This window comes from Mastigoproctus giganteus, chromosome 8 (genome assembly GCF_048544385.1).
Source record: "Mastigoproctus giganteus isolate SK-2022 chromosome 8, ASM4854438v1, whole genome shotgun sequence".
NCBI classification, from domain to species: domain Eukaryota; kingdom Metazoa; phylum Arthropoda; class Arachnida; order Uropygi; family Thelyphonidae; genus Mastigoproctus; species Mastigoproctus giganteus.
This window is the reverse complement of record NC_143582.1, coordinates 63,235,145-63,256,331: the sequence shown is the minus strand read 5'-3', so window position 1 is coordinate 63,256,331 and position 21,187 is coordinate 63,235,145. Positions and strand designations below refer to the sequence as shown.

General features: G+C 34.9%; 1 protein-coding gene across 1 annotated transcript in view; it reads left to right on the top strand.

The window, feature by feature from the left end:
* The window catches only part of LOC150081574 (primary cilium assembly protein FAM149B1-like), a 168,715-nt gene that overhangs the window by 73,105 nt on the left and 74,423 nt on the right, over window positions 1–21,187 (top strand). Inside the window, exons 8-10 of the mRNA XM_090379417.1 lie at window positions 1,665–1,791; window positions 10,497–10,548; window positions 17,563–17,767. Of these exons, the coding sequence (XP_090235543.1) occupies window positions 1,665–1,791; window positions 10,497–10,548; window positions 17,563–17,767 (384 nt within the window). The remainder of the gene's footprint in view (window positions 1–1,664; window positions 1,792–10,496; window positions 10,549–17,562; window positions 17,768–21,187) is intronic.

Sequence of the window (21,187 nt, the reverse complement as noted above, 5' to 3'; positions counted from 1 at the left end):
AGTTGTTTTTTTTTTTTTTTTCCAATTTATTTTATTTTATTTATTTATTTATTTTTTGTGTGTGTACAGGTACAGTACCCTCATTATATCACATAAATTACACTTTGCATTGTGTGGATTTGGACTGCGTGGTGTTTTCCTGGAACGTAACCCTTGCGCAAAATGGGGGGATGACTGTAATTATTTTGAGAAAGAATGTAGGAATGGTTTTTTTCTTCATTCACTATGCCAAGTTTGGAATCATGCAATGGCTGCTATCTGGAAATCAAAAAGTAGAACTGTTAGAATCGTGAAGGAATACAAAGTACTTGGTGTGGAAGGTATGAATATACCTTTTCAGGGTCCACAATTTGAAAAAGAGGGGAAATACTGAAAGCAGTACTTTTTGTAAAAAAAATATTTTATTTTTAATAAAATATAATAAGAGATAATGATTTGCAAAAAAATTATGGGTATGACATTTTGAATTTTACTGCCCTGTAACCAGTGACAGCCAAGGCAGTTGCCGAGCTGGCCTATTCCTAAGACCAACCTTGGCAATCACAGCACCTCAACAACTCTAATGTGAGTGCATGTGAATGATTTTGATATGCAGATCACCTTGTCAAGAGAATGTAGTGTGTTGGTAACTTAGATTAGCTGATCAGTAGTTTTTTAATTAGTGTATAATTGTTTTAACGTGTTTTATTTTTTTTTAATATGTATAATGTGTGTGTGGGGGAGAAAGAACTGGATTGGGGAACTGTGGAATTTGGTCTGAAATGTTCCTGGTGACTAAGAGAACATACACTGAAAATTTGGTGTGTATCTGACTTTTCATTATTGAGTAATGTCCAGATATGAAAAACATACTTTCATTTGCATAGATAACTTCAGGTGTGGAAAAAAAAATTGTTTGATTTCTATTTAATCAATGTTAATGAAATTTGGGATAGCGTGACAAACGTTTCTACAATATTCATTTATAAAATTTCTTGAAACTCTGTCCAATGGGAGTCGAGTTGTTACACACACACACACACACACACACATGGATGGATGGACGGACATGATGAAGACAGGCACTTTTACATATTTGCAAATGCACTTTAAAAAAAAAGTAGCTGGCAGTAGAGGTGTAACTAGGATATAGCATGTGTGGCTTCGATTCACAGGTGCCAGGACATCATAGGCACCAAATGGAGTTAAACTTAGAATAACTGAATTTATAATTTATTTTAAAAATAAAAAATTATTATCTAAATCAGTTATTATAAGTCTTTTTTTAATAAAAGTATCATCTTATATTTAATAATTATTTTAAATTTAATTATAATTTAAATAATATAATTAATTCAAAATATTAATTAATATTATAATTTAATTATTTTTATGAAAACAAAGTTGCATTTCTGGTATTTGGCCATAGGTGTCAAAATTTATTGTTTTGCTTTTTGGCTTCAGTGTGAATTCTAAGCTTCTGATTACTTGACTGATGGAGTTTTAGAGACAGTAAAGTATATAGTTATCCCTTAAGCTTACTGTGAACCCTAATCCAGTTTTTTTTTTATTTTTTATGTGAAGTTCATATATTCTAATGTATACAAAAAAATGTGTAGCTGTTGATTTAGAAATAAAATTGTACTGATTTGATTATTTTTTGATTGTCATTATCATTTTTAAAGCCCTAGTGAATATTTTAAAGTGCCCGACAGCAGCTCTCCAAAACACACAGTTGCCTTTACTGATGCAGAGTGTTCTGTAATAAAAGAGAAAGTTCTTGATCAGCTGGTGGAAGCACTTTGGCCAGAAGTAAGTATATTTGTATGAGTTCTTCTTGAGGAATGAAAGAAGACAAAAATTCAAAAATAGTAGCATATTAATATGTATATTAAATGTGAAATAAGATTTAGTTTTTTTGTGTTTTTTAAGATGCTGGGTAAAGGCCATTATATGACCATTTTGTAGAGTGGTAACTTTTTATAGTGTGTGAGACTTGAGGTATACAGTTTTGAAACTTCCTTTATAACTCTAACCAAAATTTAATTGTTATTAATTTACACTATAACATAATTTGTGTGGTTCATCATATACTGTAAATAAAAGAGTAATAAAAGAGAAAGTCCTTGGTTTTTTTTTTTTTTTTTTTGTTTTTTTTCTCCCTTATATTTTTTTTCTCCTGTTTTTTTCTTATCTGATATTTTACTTTTTTAAAGTAATTTTGAACCAGTGAAGCTTCTTTCCCATTAGTAATTATTACATGATAAAATTTAAGCCTTCTTCATTTAATAATTTTATTTTGAAATGATATAGTTTAATTTAATCAAAATTGTCATATTTGTCAATTAATTTTCAAACTAAAATAATGCAGAACTATAGGTATGGTAAAATTATGATTTTCTTTGGCTCAATTTAGCCAGATTGGCACCTCCTTGGCTGAGTCCATTTATCAGTTATCAACAGTATGGACATTTGATTGGTTAGAGCAGTGGTTTTCAACCTTTTTTTTAATAACAGCACCCCTAAGTAATTTATTTTATTTTGCGGCACCCCTATTCAATATATATATATATATATATATAATATTAAAAATATAAATGTTATATGATATTTATTACAATAATATAATTATAAAAATTACATTTCATAATACAAATTATATATATACAGTATATAATTTTATTCTTTATATAGAGGTACTAAGTAAACATCAATTATAGATGACCACAAAATTAAAAAGATACTGTACACATTTTTATAATTAAATAAACATATAAATTTAAAATAATAATAAGTTTAAGTAACTTAAGCCCAAATTACGTGGCACCCCTGGAATGTTGTTGCGGCACCCCGGTTGAAAACCAGTGGGTTAGAGGCTTCTTGGAGTACCAACTTTGATATTCATAGTGTACTGGTTCTTATATCAGTAGATGGGCTGTGTATATTTTAACTACATATGATATGCCTTCATGAGCCAGTGTGCACATTGTGCTGGCTGAAAAAACCTGGAATAACTAATTTGGTGGACTTTACACACCCTCCTGAGATTGACTAACTACAACCCTGATTGAAAAACCTTTAAGAATTTCTCTGGTCACCAATGAGATTTGCACCCACACTGTTATAGACAAGGTTTTTTCATTACTGATCAGGAGAACTTGAGATAAAGTTGAAGCCTTATTCATTTAATAACTTTACTTCAAAAATTACAAGTGTGGGATGAAAAGTAACGCCTATAATTGCATAACTTTTATGAATAGAGATAAGCAAAAAGAAGAAAAAACATACTTGTAGATAAAAAAAAAAAAAAAAGTTGTCTTTAATATGCAACATAATTTTTCTGCATATATATTCCCACCTAACTTAATACATGTTGTCCAGCACTTAACAAGGAGTTCCATTCAAGTAAAATTCTTTTGGCTGAGGGCCCAACGCTCTCTTCATACCTGCTTAAATTTTTCACTGGAATCATATCAGTTGCCTTGCTGAATTTTGATTGGTCTAAAATTTTTGGCAGTCAGAAGCTCAGTAATGGTATGTTGTTTGAACTGAATGTTCAGAGATACTCCATTTAAAACAATGTGATTTGTAAACAAACAGCCATGTAAAAATGCTGCTGCACATTTACTAACTAGGAACTATTAGCTACATGAAGTATCTAGTTGGAATTTGCTGTGCCACCCAATGCTATGGTTTTGAACTAAGTGAAATTACTTTTCAACTCTTTCCTTAAAGAGTGGATGGACACTTCATTAGTTGTATCAACCTAATTACAGATTGGTCCCCATTTAGCTCTCAGAATAACCCGAATTTGTTGTGGTATAGGCTCACTGAGGTGATGGAAGCATATCACAGGGATATTGGTCCACATTGACTCGGTTGTTTATCACACAGTTGTTGTAAATTGGATGGTTGTGGATCTCTACTCTGAAGAGCTCGTTCTACCTTGTCCCACAGGGTTGAGACTTGGGAAGTCCATTGTAGGTGTTCTCCATTGCCTGAAAAGGATAATTGCACCTAATGAAGTGACTACTCAAATGCATACAATATATCTAAAGCTATTTGGTCTAATGAACACAGTGAAAAACAGAATAATGGTCCATCCTTGCCTCATTATTTTGTGTGTGTGTTTTTGCCTGCAGAGTTTAAACAATATATTGAAATTCTCTATCCTTAATACTCACAACAGAACATACTTTTTTTTTTTTTTTTTTTCAATTTTCCTTGGTATTACACTACTATTAAACAAATGGCATACTTGAAAAGATAATTTTCTTTTTACTTAAAAATTGAGTCACTGCTATTTTAAAGCAGTGATTGAATGGCATTATCCTTTCAAGGAAGTTATTATTATAATTTGTTTAAAAGTTGTGAAATACCATGGTATCTTAAGGAAATAAACAAAGTTTCTTCTTTCATGAGTATTAGGACCATAGCTTTTTTTTTTTTTTTTTTTTTTTTTTTCTATTCAATTAAGCTCTGATGGAAAAAAAAAAAACTTAAAAGGGTGAGGTAATTTTAAATTAAAGAAGGGCAACAAGACTGGTGAAGGGAACAAAGGGGTGCTCTTATGAAGAAAGGCTAAAGTTCTGCAAATTGCAGCTTCTGGAGACTTGGCACCTGCAAGATGATCTGATTGAAGTGTATAAGGCCTTGAATGGATTGAGCAGGTTTAATGCTGTTGGGATTCTTCCTCTTGCTCAGATTACAAACCTGAGGGGGCATAGATTCAAACTAAGGAAAGACAGTTGTAGAATAGATGTGTGGAAGTTTGCATTTAGCCAGCGGGTGGTTGATTGCTGGAACCAACTTCCATCTGTTGTTGTGGAAGTTGATAGCCTTAAATAAATTCAAGGCAGAAGTAGACAAACATTTGGAATGAATGGATCAGTGAAATGGGAATGGGGTTTTTTTTTTTTTTTGGCTGATGCTGTATAAGCTTGCTTTCTTGCATCATGTGTCTCTGCTAATGCTAAAGGATGGCATTATTATTATTATTATTAGCCATATGATGCAAGGAAGCCGGAGGCTTTTGCTGCACCAGCTGAAAAAAAAAAAAAAAATCCTGAGTTACCCTGAGAGAGAGAGAGAGAGAGAGAGAGAAGTAGAAGGGAATCACCAAGGAAGAGAAGAATGATGATATCCAGCTCAGGACCCTGGGTGTGCCAAGCCCATACTCACCAGATGTGAACCCCTGGACTTAGATAGGCTTAAAAGGATGTTCAGAGAAGTGACAGCTATATTTTAATGAAACATAATGCAAGATCTTATGCTTAAGCAGTAGTAACCCAAAAATAGAGGGTTATGATATGGGGTGCAGACAGGTGATAAACAAGACCCATGGTGTCCTATTGATGATTTAGCAAACATTTGCTTATAGGAATAGGGAGGTCATAATCCCACAGTGCAAAACAGTTGTATGACATTTGGAATACTGTGTCCAAAACTGCACTTAAAAAAAAAAAAAAAAGTTTCTAGAAAGGGTTCAATACAGGCAACCCACTTGACGAGAGCAGCAAAATGGCATCCGTATGAACATATCGATGCTCTTTTACTAGGAAATACTTTGACTATGTGGGCTATCTATACTTTGGTAATTAGGCACTTTAGACAGGATTAGATCAAGATCTATAGGGCTGTGACAGAAGAAAGTAAAATGAATGAGGATGAAATTTTGACTGTTATAAATTATTTTGGAACTAAGGGAACCATATATTCAAATTATGAGGGAAGAGGTTTAGACTAGATTGTAGGAAGTTTTTTTTTTTTTCCCAGCGAGTTGATAATTACTGGAATAAGTTGCCTCTGTGGGTGGTTGAGGCTGACAGATTGGGGAAATTCAGAGGTCAACTGGGTAGGTACCTATGTGAGGAAAGAATCAAATAGGTAGTTTATTTTATTTTATTATTATTTTTATTTTTAATTAATTAATTTCTTTAGGCTAGTGCAGCAAAAGCCCAGGGGCTTTCTTGCACCATGTGGCTGTTACTAACACCAGCACTAAATACTTGTAAAATTCCTATACATCACAAATAGAACACCATATACCCATTTTGCCGTTAAAATAAATGCCTCTTCTTACACTATATGATGGACTTCATATCTTTCTGTGTCGTATTTTCCAAGGCTTTCTCATCTTGGGCATCCTTTAATTTCTCTTTCTCTCTATGTATAAACTGTCTTTTTTTTTTTTTTTTTTTTTCCTTTTGGTGGGTTTCTGTTTCCTAAGTTCAATACTTTGCATTTGGTAGCATTCAAATTTAGCTGCCATTTTTTTAGACCATGCTTGCAGTCACTCCAAATATGTTTGAAGCAGCATAGCCTGGTTCTGATCATTAACTGCTTTGTCAAAGTTTGCATTTAAGATACCATCCTTGTCAAAATAGTTCTGTATTGTTTCTTTAACCATAGATTCTATAATATTACCAACTACAGAAGTCAAACTCATCGGTCCATCTGTAATTGGCTATCACTTCACTGGCTTCTCCCTTTTTGATTGGGGTGATATTGACACTTTTTCAGTCCAAAGGAATAATTCCTGAATCTGATGGTGATTTCATTAACATTACTCATGGTTGGACACACTTACTTGCCTTTATTAGTATAATTGTATGTACACTATCTGCCCTGTGGCTTTACACTTTCTCAGCCTCAGATAGATGCTTCTCTGATATTACTATGTTGCTTATTTTATAATGGTTCAACTCTGTTTCACTATTCCTCCCTTGGCACTATCTGCTTCTTTGTATTCATATATAAGAATACAAAGCACTTCTTTTTTCCTGTTCTATAAGCCAGTGCTTTTTCAAAATGTACTTGTAACTGTCCCATGTGGGTTTTTTTTTTTTTTCCTTATTAATTTTTTTATTTAAATCTTTCAACTATCTTGTTGCCCATTTTGGCATCTTTCTTTTTCAGTACAGGCAGTTCCTGCTTTATGAGTTCCAGGGTTTATGAGTTGTTTTTTTTTTTTAATATCAAGTATCAACAAAATCGAAAATATGAACATTAATTGCAAAAAATGAATGTTAAACATTAATAAATACCGCATTTCAAACTACGCGGGTAGCTATACAGTACAGTGTATTGTATAGCTAGTGTTCATGCAAGGTCTACAAGGTGTACTGAAAAAGAATTTCTCCCTTGAAACTTTGTGATAACATCAAATGCACACCAAGGAAATATTGAAATATATATATTTTTTAACAATCCGCTAGTTATAGTTAGCCGTAATCTGTTAGCTTTGTATTGTTAGTAAATATTGCAGTTTTGTGAACAATCCATTAGTCATAGCATTCTCTGCATTGTTAGAAAATATTGCAGTTTTGTGAACAATACACATTTCAAAAAACAATCTGTTATTCAAAGTGGGTGATTTTTCCCCCCCTTCTTTTGGCACCAGTTTTTGAAGTTTATAACGCAGCTATCAATTTAAATATGTTCTTGAAATTTCGTTAAAAGATCAAATATCAATCCACAAAACATGCTGTATCAATATTGTTCCCTAAAAACAGTTACAATAAAGCAAACTTTTTTTTTTTATCAAATGATACATTGTAGTATTAGAATTAGTAAAGGCACATGATACAAGAAAACAAGCTTATATAGCATCAGCCAAAAAAAAAACTCATTTCACTCATCCACTCACTCCAAATGTTTGTCTAGTTCTGCCTTGAATCTGTTTAAGCTGAAGGGATTGAAAAAATATTTCAATATTTCCTTGGTGTGCATTTGATGTTATCACAAAGTTTCAAGGGAGAAATTCTTTTCAGTGATCAGTTTTACACCAGTTTTTTCCAATTCCAGTGTGGCTTCCAACATTGAATTTCCTTGATTTTGTGATAGTAGAAACAATACATATTGAAGAAAGGAATACAGTCTTTTATCATTTTCAAAAACAATTGTGATTCTTTTGTCATTTCTTATGCCAAGAAACAGTAGCTTGCGTTTGTCCTTTTTTTTTGCCTTATCGATAAAGCTTTAAAAGAACTGTGACGCAATGCTGGAGCATTCTCATGCCAATGTAAATGAAACTCCCTTTTGCAAACAGAGGCACGTGCTTGCTAAAAAAACAAATGAATGGAGTATTGTGTTGCATGAGTACTAGGCTAGTTAGGGAGGGAATAAAAAAAAATAACTGAAAAAAAAAAAAAAAAAAAAATGCACATATGATGGTACATTTTTGTCTTTTGCATGAAAAATCAATAGAAACTTCTGAAATTTTAAGTGGGAAAGTTCAAGAAAACAGTTCTGGCTCCAGCTATACAGAGTTTCAGCTCTGTGGATAGAGTAAAAATTATAGAATTTATTAGTTAATTTGATCTGGGTAAATATCTACTGCACAGGATGCAATCAGCGTTAACTAGGGTAGGTCAAGCTAAGAAAAACTTTTCTCCATTAGCCTTGCAGAGTCCCTCAAGTGCGAAGTTAATCAACAAGGCTTTCATCTTACAGTCATGTCTGGGCAGATTTGCAGACACTGTGTGTCATTTTTCTAGCATGCCTTTATATTTCTTGACCAAGTCATTAGTTCCCACACGTATAACCATAAAACCTTGTAGTTCTCTTAAGAACTTACAACTGGTTAGTAACATCAATTTTAGCACCTGGTAGACTTGTGTTATATGTATTTGTTTATACTGGCGAAATTTACTTAGGATTTATCTTTTATTATCTTGTGATTTCAATGACTGATGATTGCATGAATATAATTAATTTATAATTTTGATCTTTTCACATGTGTTAGTGCTGGAGCTTTTATTTTATTTTCCTAACAAGAAAAGATCTTGGAAGCTAAAACTATTTATTAGAACAAAGGAGGAAGGGGCAAAATTCAACTGCAGTGAAATTTCCCTCAGCAGATATCTCTTGTGACACTCAAGCTTGGATCACAGCCAGAATTATTACAAATTACATATTAAATGATGTCTGCAAAACAGACTCTTCAGCCTGGACACAGACCCTTTAATAGGAGTCCTTTTTGTATTTTAAATCTCTCTAGATTGAACACTTTAGATTGTTTCAAGGGTAACATTTGGGATTAACCTGTTCGCTGCTGGTAATATACATGTGCTTTCACAGGTCAACGGACCTTTAAAAATGCATATGTGCTGCAATTTGCAAAACTGAAGTCTTTTGTATGGTAAGAGTACCATTTTGTGTGTCCTTGACTAATCTTGTTGCTCTTCTCTTAACCAATGTATCCACATCCTTCTTAAAATTAGGCTTCCAGACATTTGTGTAATACTCAAGATGTAGCCTAACTATACCTTATACAACAGGATAATCATTTCCTTGTCCCTGCTGGCAAAATTTCTGTATATAATTGACAGAATCCCATGAACTATTCAGCAGCCTGTTGGAATTGCTCAGAATTTTTTCATGTCACACTGTACAATTACCCCAGGTCTTTTTTGTTACCTTGAGGGTGGGACCACCCCATTGGTACATCAATGTTAAACCTCAATCACCACGTCTCAGTCTATCTATCCAATTTTTTTAGTTCTTGTTGAAGTAGTATACCTTGATTCTTGTCATTAATGGCATTAACTACATAATATTGAAAACTGTAAGGTACCCAGCACTGAATCCTAGAGAACTGCACTGATAATATTAGTTCAAGAAGAGAAGTCCCATTTATAATCTCTGTCTGTCTTCTGCCACTTTGCCATCCCTTTATCCATAGAGATAACTTTTCATCACAGTGTCACACTGCTCCAATTTGTATAGCAGTCTTTAATGTGGAATAGTGTCAAAAGCTTTACTTTATACATGTTGTGATTTCAGGAGTGGCGCCACATTATGAATTAATGAAGTGTTATTCATAGTGCAGCATATAGTCACTTATGGTGGCAGCCTTACAATTTGTTTTTAAAAGACTTCTCTTCATTTAAAAAAGTTCTATTATAGAAAAAAAAACTTCATAATGTACATTTCTAATGCTCTATTTTAAAGCTTAACTTCAAAGTCTGTGGAGGTAGGATTTACATATCACCCTGCTGTGAGTTGATGTTTTTTCCTTCACCTGAAGCAAATGGCTTACCACAAGCCATTTATTAAATTATTACAAATGTCTCCAGAAATTCATTTTTACAATGGTATGTGCATTATCCTATTCACAAATATGTTATTGAAGATAAAGACTTATAATGATGAAATAATATTGAAGATGTAGGCCATTGAATGTTATAAAATGTCCTCTGGTGTGTATAAATTCATCAATGTTTAACCTGATTCTGTATCATCAATAAACTCCACAAAAAGTCATTTTATATACATATAAAGTTTCATGGTTTGAAGTACATATTTTGTGGTTTAAAACTCCCCTATATTTAGATTTTTGCCACCTTGATAATGCATATTAAACTTACAGCCTTATCAAAACTAAATATAAAAGTTGCAGTTTATTTTAATTGATAATGTTGACTGCTTGTGCTACAGAGTGCTAGGCATTTGAAATTTAAAGTATATTTTTTGTTTTTACCATGCTGTTAATATTTCTTTTTATTTCAATCTAGGTGCTTGTGTTTTGGGATCTTCTTGAAAAGCATCATGATGAGAATAGGGATAGTAAGTATTTTAAATGGGAAATATAAAAATAATCTTTTTATTTAAATCCTCCAGCAGGTGTAGCAAAAAAAAAACAAAGTGCAGATATTTCTACACACACACGCACGCACGCACACAGAATGGCGCTTCTGTAGCCTGGTGGGCAGGAGCAGCAGTGCATAGCAAATGCTTCTTGATTAGACTGGGGTTCAGGCCCGTGACCACCAAATACAGAGGATGCGGAAAGGTCAGGGAATGACCACTGCATATCCCTGGAGCAATATGGCCTTAGTTGCTAATGCTCCTAAAAAAAAAACACATACAGAAAAGTGAAATAAATTTTAATTAAATGAGTAAGTAAGAAAAGGAAAACAAAACACTGGTTGCAGCAGTGTATTACTTATAAATGTTGAGGAAAGAACTAGAACACAAAGTTATATGCCAGTCATATGGCAAGCCAAGTAAGTAGAAAAAAAATAAACCAGTACATAATGATAGCAACAAAAAAAAGGGGGGGGGAAGGAAAATAGTTTGAGATAAGGGTGCTTCAGAATGCATTCCTAAAATAATTTATAAGAAATGCCAATTAATACAAATTTAGCAGCACCTCCTTGATGACTCCATGTCATCAAGGAGGTGCTGCTAAATCCATGTCCGAATTACATAAAATATCATTATAAAGAGAAACAAAAACTAACCACAATAACATGCCAATTACTGAAACAAACATAAATAAAAAATAGACCGAATTCAACTCCACCTTGTTGAAAGGCCACAAACATTAAATAAATCTGAGTATCAGTGGCCTGACAGACATGCCAATTAACCTATCAATGCAGCAGACCTGAATAATGATAGTGAAAAATTATACAATAATAGATTAAAACTCTTACAAGGCAACAGTAAAATACTGACAAAGAACATAGGTTAAATTAAAATACAAAAAAGAATACTGTACTATAGATGGCAGAATGAATGGCCAATAATATTTTATGTATTCTAGCTATATGTATAACTTATTGATTTATACACTATTTGGTTTTTTTGGGACGAAAGGCAAGAAATAGTTAAAAAGGTGCACTTTATAATTTTATTATTTTTTCCCTTACACCATATTGAATAATAATAACTACTAATGTCTTTAGTGATAACAGGCTTTCTATCCAAAATAAAAAATATTTCCTGACTACCTTAATGCAAAATATCAGTATAGCAGTTGAACGAAGCAGTTTAAATGTAAGGAAAACCAAATTGCTATACATAATATAAAAACACAGGGCAGCGAAAATGCTATGCAGAATTTAATGATGTTCTGTACTTGTGCATTTTGTACACAAGTACAGACTGTAAAGAAGTTCTTTATGGCTGTACTTTCCAATTTAAAAATATATAATTATGCATATCAAAAGTGAATATCATACTTGAGGAATGCTAATGTGCACATTGACATCAGTTTAATAGATATTTTAATTTTTAAATTTATTTTGTTTTTTTTGGTGTATAACAAACATAAATGCTTGACGATTCAATAAATAATTCACTGTTAACAGTTTTTTCATAGCTGTCACAGTAAATAACAGAATCTGCTAGAAATTATCACTTTAGATGGCAATCATAATTTAGAATTTGGCATTAGTAGAGGAATGTGATGCAAGAAACCAAGCTTATATAACATCAGCAAAAAAAAAAAAAAAAACCCTTCCCATTTCACCCATCCATTTACTCCAAATGTTTGTTTAGTTCTGCTTTGAATTTATTTAAGTTGTTAACCTCCGCTACAACAGATGGAAGATTTGTTCCAACTATCAACCACCCGCTGGCTAAAGGCAAATTTCCGCACATCTTTCTACAGTCTTCTTTCCTTAATTTGAATTTATGTCCCTCAGGTGAGTAATCTGAGCAAGAGGAAAAATCCCATCAGCATTTAGCTTGCTCAAACCATTCAAGGCCTTATACACCTCAATTAGATCACCTCACAGATGCCTAATCTCCAGAAGCTGAATTTGCAGAACTTAAGCCTTTCTTGGTAACAGCAACCCTATGTTCAGCTCACCAATCTCATTGCCCTTCTCTGTACTCATTCCAGCAGCTCTATACCTTTCCTAAAATGAGACCTCCAGACCTGTATACCACACCTCAAGGTGTGGCCTGACCATTGCCTTATACAAGGGGATAATCACCTCCTTATCCCTGCTATCAAAATTCCTGTATATCATTAACAAGACACCTTGAGCTGCTCTTGCAACCTGTCTGCACTGCTCAGAAAACTTCATATCTGACTGCACAATTACACCCATGTCCTTTTCATTCTCCACTACTCTGAGTGTAGTACCACCTGGTTGATATGTTACTCTGGGGTTACTGCTACCCATATGCAGTACTTTACATTTATCAATGTTAAACTTCAGTTGTCACCTCTCAGCCCATCTGCTCAACATTTCCAGATCATGTTGCAGTAGCGTACTATCATTACTGTGATTAACAACTCTGACAACCTTCGTATCATCTGCAAACTTAGACATTAACCCAGATATACCTTAATCAATATCATTCATAAACACAGAAAACAACAATGGGCCCAACACTGAACCTTGGGGGACTCCACTAATAACATTAGTCCACAAAGAGCAGTGTCCATTGATTACCACTCTCTGTCTTCTCCCACTCAACCATCCTTTTATCCATTGTAGCAACTTGCCCTTAATGCCATACTGCTCCAGTTTGTACTGTAGTCTTCCATGTGCAACGGTATCAAAAGCTTTCCTAAAATCCAAGTATATGATATAAATTATTTTTTGTAACCACATCATAGTATCCAATCAAATTAGTCGGACAAGACATCTTCTGAACTATTACTGCAGTCTTGACTAGATGATCCTGCATTGCTTCTTTAACTTAGGGAAATTAATTAACTAAGGGAAATTAATGAAGGCAAGTATACATTGCCTTCATTAATTTCCCTGGAACAGAAGTTGAACTAATAGGTCTGTAATTATTCGTGTCACCCTTTGTAAATTGTGGATACATTTGCACATCTCCAGTCTGTTGTGACCTCCCTTGACACCAAGGATGCTCACATAATTATGGCTAAGGGTTTGCTTACTTGCTTTAATATAACTGGATAGATCCCATCCACCGCAGGTGCCTTTCTTATGTTCACTTTCAACAATTTCTTCTCCACTTTGCTCTCAGTTATTACAAAATCATTTTGCTCTCTGCTAGAGTTTGATAAACTTCTGGTATTCACCTCCTTGAATAACTCCTCATGTGTGAATGTAGATGCAAAATACTCATTCAGTTTGTCAGCTTATTCACCGGGTGTATCAACAATCAAACCATTGATATCAAGTGGACCAATCTGATTCACCCGTTCCTTCTAGAGTTTACATAAGTAAAGAAGTCTTTACTGTTTTTCTTTGCATCATTTGCCAAAGATTTCTAGGAATCTGCCTTTGCTTGCCTAACATCCTTTGTGAATTGATTAAAGACTATCTTATATCTACCACAGGAATCTGTCTCCTGATAATTTATATACGTACGTTGCATTTTTCTTCTCTGCCACGAGTCTCACTAGGTCATCTGACATCCATTTAAGCCTAAACCTTGAACAGTATTTCTTAATTGGTATGAAAAGCTTAGTAGCTTCCAAGATTAATTCCTTGAATGCTTTTAGAATTGGCTGTTGGTAACATCATCAGTTGGTCCCACCGTATAGAATTTAAAAAATCTGTGAGACGATTGTAGTCACCTTTATGAAAGCAAAAACCCTTCCCTTTACTCCTCATGGTAGTTACTTTAAGTAAATTCCACATCAGTTCACTGTGATCACTGCCCCCTAGTTCCTTTATCTGCAGATTCTTAATGGATGAAGAATCATTGCTGATAATCAAATCAAGAGTATTACTCCCTCTGGTTACCTCTCGAACATGCTGCTGTAGAAAACACTCGTCCAATAAATTCACAAGTCTTGCTAGTGTGTGAGTGACCAACCCACAAGTTCCAGTCTGTATATGGGAAGTTAAAATCCCCCATTATAAGACATTCTGATTTACTGGCCCACTCTTTTTCTCTGTATGTTCATTGTACTCATCAGAGTCATTAGGCCTATAACACACTCCTACTCAATTTGATTTCCCAGTGCTTATGTCACAACAATGCACTGTCCACCCATGTCAACTGGATGCACTTCCTTTGATTTTTGTGTTTCTTAACTAACAACAACACTCCTCCTTCCCTTCTATCCTGTCTGCCCTTTATGTACACATTGTACTTCTCAAATTCCAATTCTACATTCCTTATTTCTGTATGACACCATGTCTCTGATATCCCAAAAACATCAGCCTTTGATGTCTTCACTAGCATCTCAAATTCATCAAATTTATTTACTATACTCCTAGCATTGGTGTACATGCAAGTATACATGCACCTGTTCTTACTCTTAGTTACTCTAACCCAACCCATGTATTTACTTGTTCCATGATGACTCCCAGCAGCCTTTGAAATCTCCAGTACCTTGCTTTCCGAGCTGCTGCTCATTCCAATAGAAGCAGTGCAGGAATCACTTTCACTTTTGCCTTGCTGTAATATCTATTCAGAATTTTTTTTTTTTTTCCTCTTATTAATGTTGTCTTATTCATTAGTAAATTATTGTTAGTTTGTGTAAGTAAATTAAGATTAAGTTAGCTCAGTGGGTAAGCCCTGCAAAATGTGAATGCAACAAAAACCACTACTATTTCTTCATTATTTTAAAGGTATAATAGCGGTTTTTGTTGCATTCACATTTTGCACATTTTTGTTGCATTCACATTTTTGTTGCAATCACATTTCGGGGAAGGTTAAATAAATAAAAAAATAAATAATCATTTATTGCCAAAAATACAGGCAGGTCCATCACAGCTTTATGGCTAGGGGCTTGAATTAAAAAGTTATACAGATACTAAAAAATAGATTATTACAAATGGGAAATATTTTTCATGCAGCCCTTAGTTGTATTTGGAGACAATATTAAGTAGACAGTTCTCTAGCCTTTATTGGAGTGGGTAATAAGTTTAAGTCTTCAGTGGTTTTTGATGAGGTTGGCTATCTCTTTTCTTTAGGATTTGCTAGAGACAAACTTGTGACAGTCGATTCTGAGTTGATTAATTAGTCAAAGTGCAGAGTTGGGGAATAGCTTGTCCATTTGTTGCAGCCTGTTCAGTTTACAGATGTGTAGTTGCCTGGTCCATATGTTCTGACAGGATGGTACTGCAGCGACTGTAGTTGTGATCACTTTTGAGGGTAATTTGTACAGCAGAGATATATTGGCCTGTTTTATGAGTAGATGAAAGGGAGCGGGCTTGAGGTTCTGGTACATTTGCTGTGGATATTATGAATGGAAATCCTAATTTCCAGTTTAGCCATCTGAGGATGCAGTAGTCGAGAGAGAGGGGTGGGGAATTTTTTATATGTTGCTTGTGGGGCTCCTGACCATATTTCTGCTTTGTATGTGAGGATTGGGCAGATTCATTGTTGTATGTGATTGTTTCTTGGTTGATCAGCCATTTGGCTCTGAATTTTTTTTTTACTGCACATGCATAGTAGTAGCAGAAAAAGGAGAAATTTTTTATCAAAGATTATGCTCATATCTTTGTGAAAGTCCACTTTTGGTACTTTATTGCCTTGAATGAGAATATGTACTGTCTTAGGCTTCTTCTGGAAAGTGTATAATTTGGGCAGATTTCTTTACACTGATGATTAAGCTGATGGTTTGAAGGTATTGGACCAGGGTTGCCACTAATTCATTGGCATCTTGATTCATTTTTTGTGTGTCATCACTGGGTCTGGAGGTAATAAATATTTTAAAATTATCAGCGTATGAAATGATGTGGTGATTTTCATTTGAAGTAGCAACTATAGTGAGGCTGTGAAGATAATCATTAATAGAACTACTCCTTAAGGTAGATGTAGTGACTATGATAGAGCTAGATTTGAACATGAGAAATCTGTGGTTGAGGCTAAAACTATATAAACACTACTACTGTAGTATTTATCTCAATTATTCTGGAGAATTTTTATTATTTCCTTGACATTAAAGTTATCAAATGCCAATTTAATGTCTAAAGTAGAGAATATTGTTCTTGGCATTTTGCTTAAAATGCTGATTGTATTTGAATAAGTGCATCAGCCAGATTAGTGATGGTGGATGTACCCACTTATTCGTGAATTTTATTCATGGATGCAGTTCCATGAATAAAATTTTGTAGGTATGAATTGTGAGCGCTTTCAGTTATTTTTGGGAGTGTCGAGGCAACTGAAATAGGTCTGTAGCTGATGTCTCCCTGTGAGTGTCCAGTCCAGCCTTGGGAATGAGATTGATTTTGTAGGTTCTCCAAATTCTAGGAGAGTACATTTAACTGATGCATCTCTTGATAATGAGCACAGCACCAGAGCAGCAAAGATATTGGCAGTGATATTGATTAGCACTGGCACCTTCACATCACTGTTTATTCAAACACATTGTATTGTGTTTATTGGAATGAGTTAGCACTAGGGTGAACATTATTATGATTTTGAAAATTATGAAACCATAATTGTTCATAATTTTTTCAAGGAAAATGAACTTTTTACAATAAAATTACAACTTATTAGTAAATATTTGACTTGAGGTACAGAAGTTGTAATTATACAACCAGTAATTCTTGGATAATGTCTTTTCAACAGTTAGTTTGTTATTAAATAATAAATTACAAATAATAAATACAATAGATCTCATTCAAGGTAAATGCCATTTTATAAAACTTTCGAGAAAATGAATTAATTAAGCAAAGTAAAATGTTAAAGGTTTTGACATTTAACACCTGTGTTCTAAAGAATTTTCAAAAAAAAAAAAAGCTCTGTTAGTTTTTTTTTTTTTTTGTCCCACTCTGTGTATGTGTTGTAGAATAGAGAAACAGGTGTAGAAATAGAAATAGGTATTGTTGTGCTGTAGAATTGAGAAAGTTTATTTTATTTTATTTATTTATTTATTTTATTTTATTATTTTTTTTTTTGTTTCAGGTTTTGCATTTTTTGCTCAAGAAAGGTTATTACCTCCCTTGTTACCTCCAACTAGTAAAGAGTGTTCTCCATCACAACTCAGGTCCAGGTCTGGTCATAGTAGTCACAGAAGTGCTTTGTCCTTACAGAATGATATTGCAAAATTGGATGGTGTGCTTACCGTTTCTCCTAAGGTTTTGCAGAGCAGGAGAGAAAATAAGATGAAGTAAATATGTATTTGAACTATATATGCATTTGCATAAATTATGCCCTTATATGACTAAAGTATTGAGATAGCACTATCAGTATAGGAATGGGAACCTTCATATAACATTTCACTGTTGGGGCACAGTGCAATGTGACACCTGATTTAATAATATAATTAAATTTTCATAAATCATATATTGTTTTTTTTTTTTTTTTTTTTTTTTGGTAGTTGTTGGCGCATTGGCTTCTGTGGCCATAATGCACCTCCCAAGGTTTTTGCAGTACTTTGATCCAATCCTGAAGTGGGATTCGAACACACGACCTTTGGGTTGCTAGGCAGGTACTTTACCCACCCGGCTAGCCCGGTCGGCCATATATATATTAAACAGTATATGTGATATATAGAAGAACAGAGAAATTTTCTCCCCTTTACTTTTCCTTATATATTTCTTATATATTATGCTTTTATTAGAATGAGCAGCAGCCTGGAAAGCAAGGTAAGGGAGATTTCCAGGACTGCTGGAAGTCATAGTGGAACAGGTAAATACATGGGCTGTGTTAGGGTAACTAAGAGTAGAAACAGGTGCATGTATACTTGCATGTACACCAATGCTAGGAGTATAGTTAATAAATTTGATGAGCTTGAAGTGCTAGTCGAGACATCAAAGGCAGATATTGTTGGGATATCAGAGACGTGGTGTCACACAGACATAAGCAGTACAGAACTGGAATTTGGGCAGTACAATGTGTACAGAAAGGATAGACAGGACAGAAAGGGAAGGGGGGGTTATGCTGTTAGTTAAGAAACACATAAAATCTAAGGAAGTGCATCCAATTGATGTTGGTGGACTATGCAATGTTGAGTCTGTTTGGTGTGACATAAGCACTGGGAAAAGAAAATTGAGAGTAGGTGTGTGTTATAGTCCTAATGAATCTGATGAGTATAATGTGCAATTGTGCAGAGAAATAGAGTGGGCCAGTAGCATTAGCATTAGTAGAGGCATTTGATGCAAGAAAGCAAGCTTATGCAGCATCAGCCAAAAAAAAAAAAATTAATTAAAAATAAAGTAAAATAAATAAATAAAAAATATCACTTCCACTTCACCCCTCTGTTCATTCGAAATACCTGTCCAGCTGAGCCTTAAACTTATTTAGGCTATCAACTTCCACGACAAGGGATGGAAGTCTGTTCCACCTACCAACCACCCGCTGGCTAAAGGCAAATTTCCGCACATGTATCCTACATCTGTCTTTCCTCAATTTGAATTTATGCCCTCTCAGGTGATTATTCTGAGCAAGAGGAAGAATCCCATCAGCATTGAGCATGCTCAAACCATTCAAGGCTTTGTACACCTCTATCAGATCACCTCGCTGGTGCCTAGTCTCCAGACACTGTAATTCGCAAAACTTAAGCCTTTCTTTGTAAGAGCACCCCTTTGTTCCATTCACTAATCTTGTTGCCCTTCTCTGTACTCGTTCCAGCAGCTCTACATCCTTCTTGAAATGAGGCCTCCAGGCCTGTATACAGTACTCTATATAAAATTCCTATATATCATTGCCAATACACCATGAACTACTCTTGCAGCCCGTCTGCACTGCTCAGAGAACTTCATATCTGCCTGCACAACCAGCCCCAGGTCCCTTTCATTCTCTACCACTGTCAGTGTAGTACCACAGAGTTGATACGTTGCTCTGGGGTTGCTGTTTCCCATATGTAGTACTTTACATTTGTCAATGTTAAACTTCATTTGCCACCTCTCAGCCCATCTGCTCAACCTTTCCAGATCCTGTTGCAGCAGCATAGTGTCAGTAGTGTCCTTGACAACCCTGCCAACCTTCGTATCGTCTGCAAACATGGACATTAAGCTTGATATACCATCATCAATATCATTTATAAATACAGAAAACAATAATGGACCCAACACTGAGCCCTGAGGGACTCCACTAATAACATTAGTCCACGATGAGCAGTGTCCATTGATTACCACTCTCTGTCTTCTCCCCCTCAACCACCCCTTTATCCATAGCAGCAATTTGCCTCCACTGCCACACTGCTCCAATTTGTGCAGCAATCTTCCATGTGCAACAGTATCAAAAGCCTTTCTAAGATCCAAGTATATAATATCAAAGTTATTCCCTGCATCCAGTTCTTTTATGACTGCATCATAGTATCCAATCAAATTGGTCAGGCAAGACTTCCCCTTAACAAAACCATGCTGTGTCCGAGCTATAACTGAAGTCATGTCTAGATGATCCTGCAGTGCTTCTTTAACCAGTGCCTCCATTAATTTTCCGGGAACAGAAGTTAAACTCACAGGTCTATAATTACTTGTGTCAGCCTTTGATCCTCCCTTGTGAATTGGGGTCACATTTGCACATCTCCAGTCCATGGGTACCCCCCCCCTGAGTCCAAGGAAGCTCTCATAATTATGGCTAAGGGTTTGCTTACTTCCTTTGCTGCCTCCTTTAATATAACTGGATAGATCCCATCCACTCCAGGTGCCTTTCTTGTGTTTAACTTCAACAATTTCTCCTCCACTTTACTCTCAGTTATTACAAGATTCTCTAGCTTACTGCTAGAGTTGAATACACCTCTGGCATTCCCCTTGCTGAATAACTCCTCATGTGTGAATGTCGATGCAAAATATTCATTTAGTTTGTTAGCTACCTGAGCAGGATCATCAACAGTTGACCCATCAATATCAAGTGGACCAATCTGATTCATCCCCTTCCTTCTAGAGTTTACATAAGTAAAGAACTCTTTGCTGTTTTTCTTCTCATCCCTTGCCAAGGATCTCTCGTAATCTGCCTTCGCCGGCCTAACCTCCTTTGTAACTTGGTTACAGATCAACTTGTATCTATCATAGGCTTCCGTGTCACGTGTTAATTTGTATGTATCCCATGCATTTTTCTTCTCTGCCATATGCCTCATTAGTTCATCTGACATCCATTTAGGCCTAAACCTTGAACAATATTTCTTAGTTGGTATGTAAAGCCTAGTAGCCTCCAAGATAAGTTCTTTGAATGCTTCACATTTTGAATTTGCTTTTGGTAACATCGTCAGTTGGTCCCACCATGTAGAATTTAAATACTATCTCAGACCACCGTAGTTGCCTTTACGAAAGCAATACCCCTTCCCTTTAACCCTATTGGTAGTTACCTCTTTGAGTAACTCCCACTTCAGAAAACTGTGATCACTGCCACCTAGTGGTTCATTTATCTGCAGATTCTTAATGCATGAAGAATCACTACTGATAATCAAATCAAGAGTATTACTCCCTCTAGTTGCCTCCCGAACATGCTGATGTAGAAAACAATCATCCAATAAATCCACAAAAGCCTTGCTAGTGTGTGAGTGACCAGCCCCCAAATTCCAGTCAATATCTGGGAAATTAAAATCCCCCATTATAAGACTCTCTGATTTACTGGCCCACTCTAT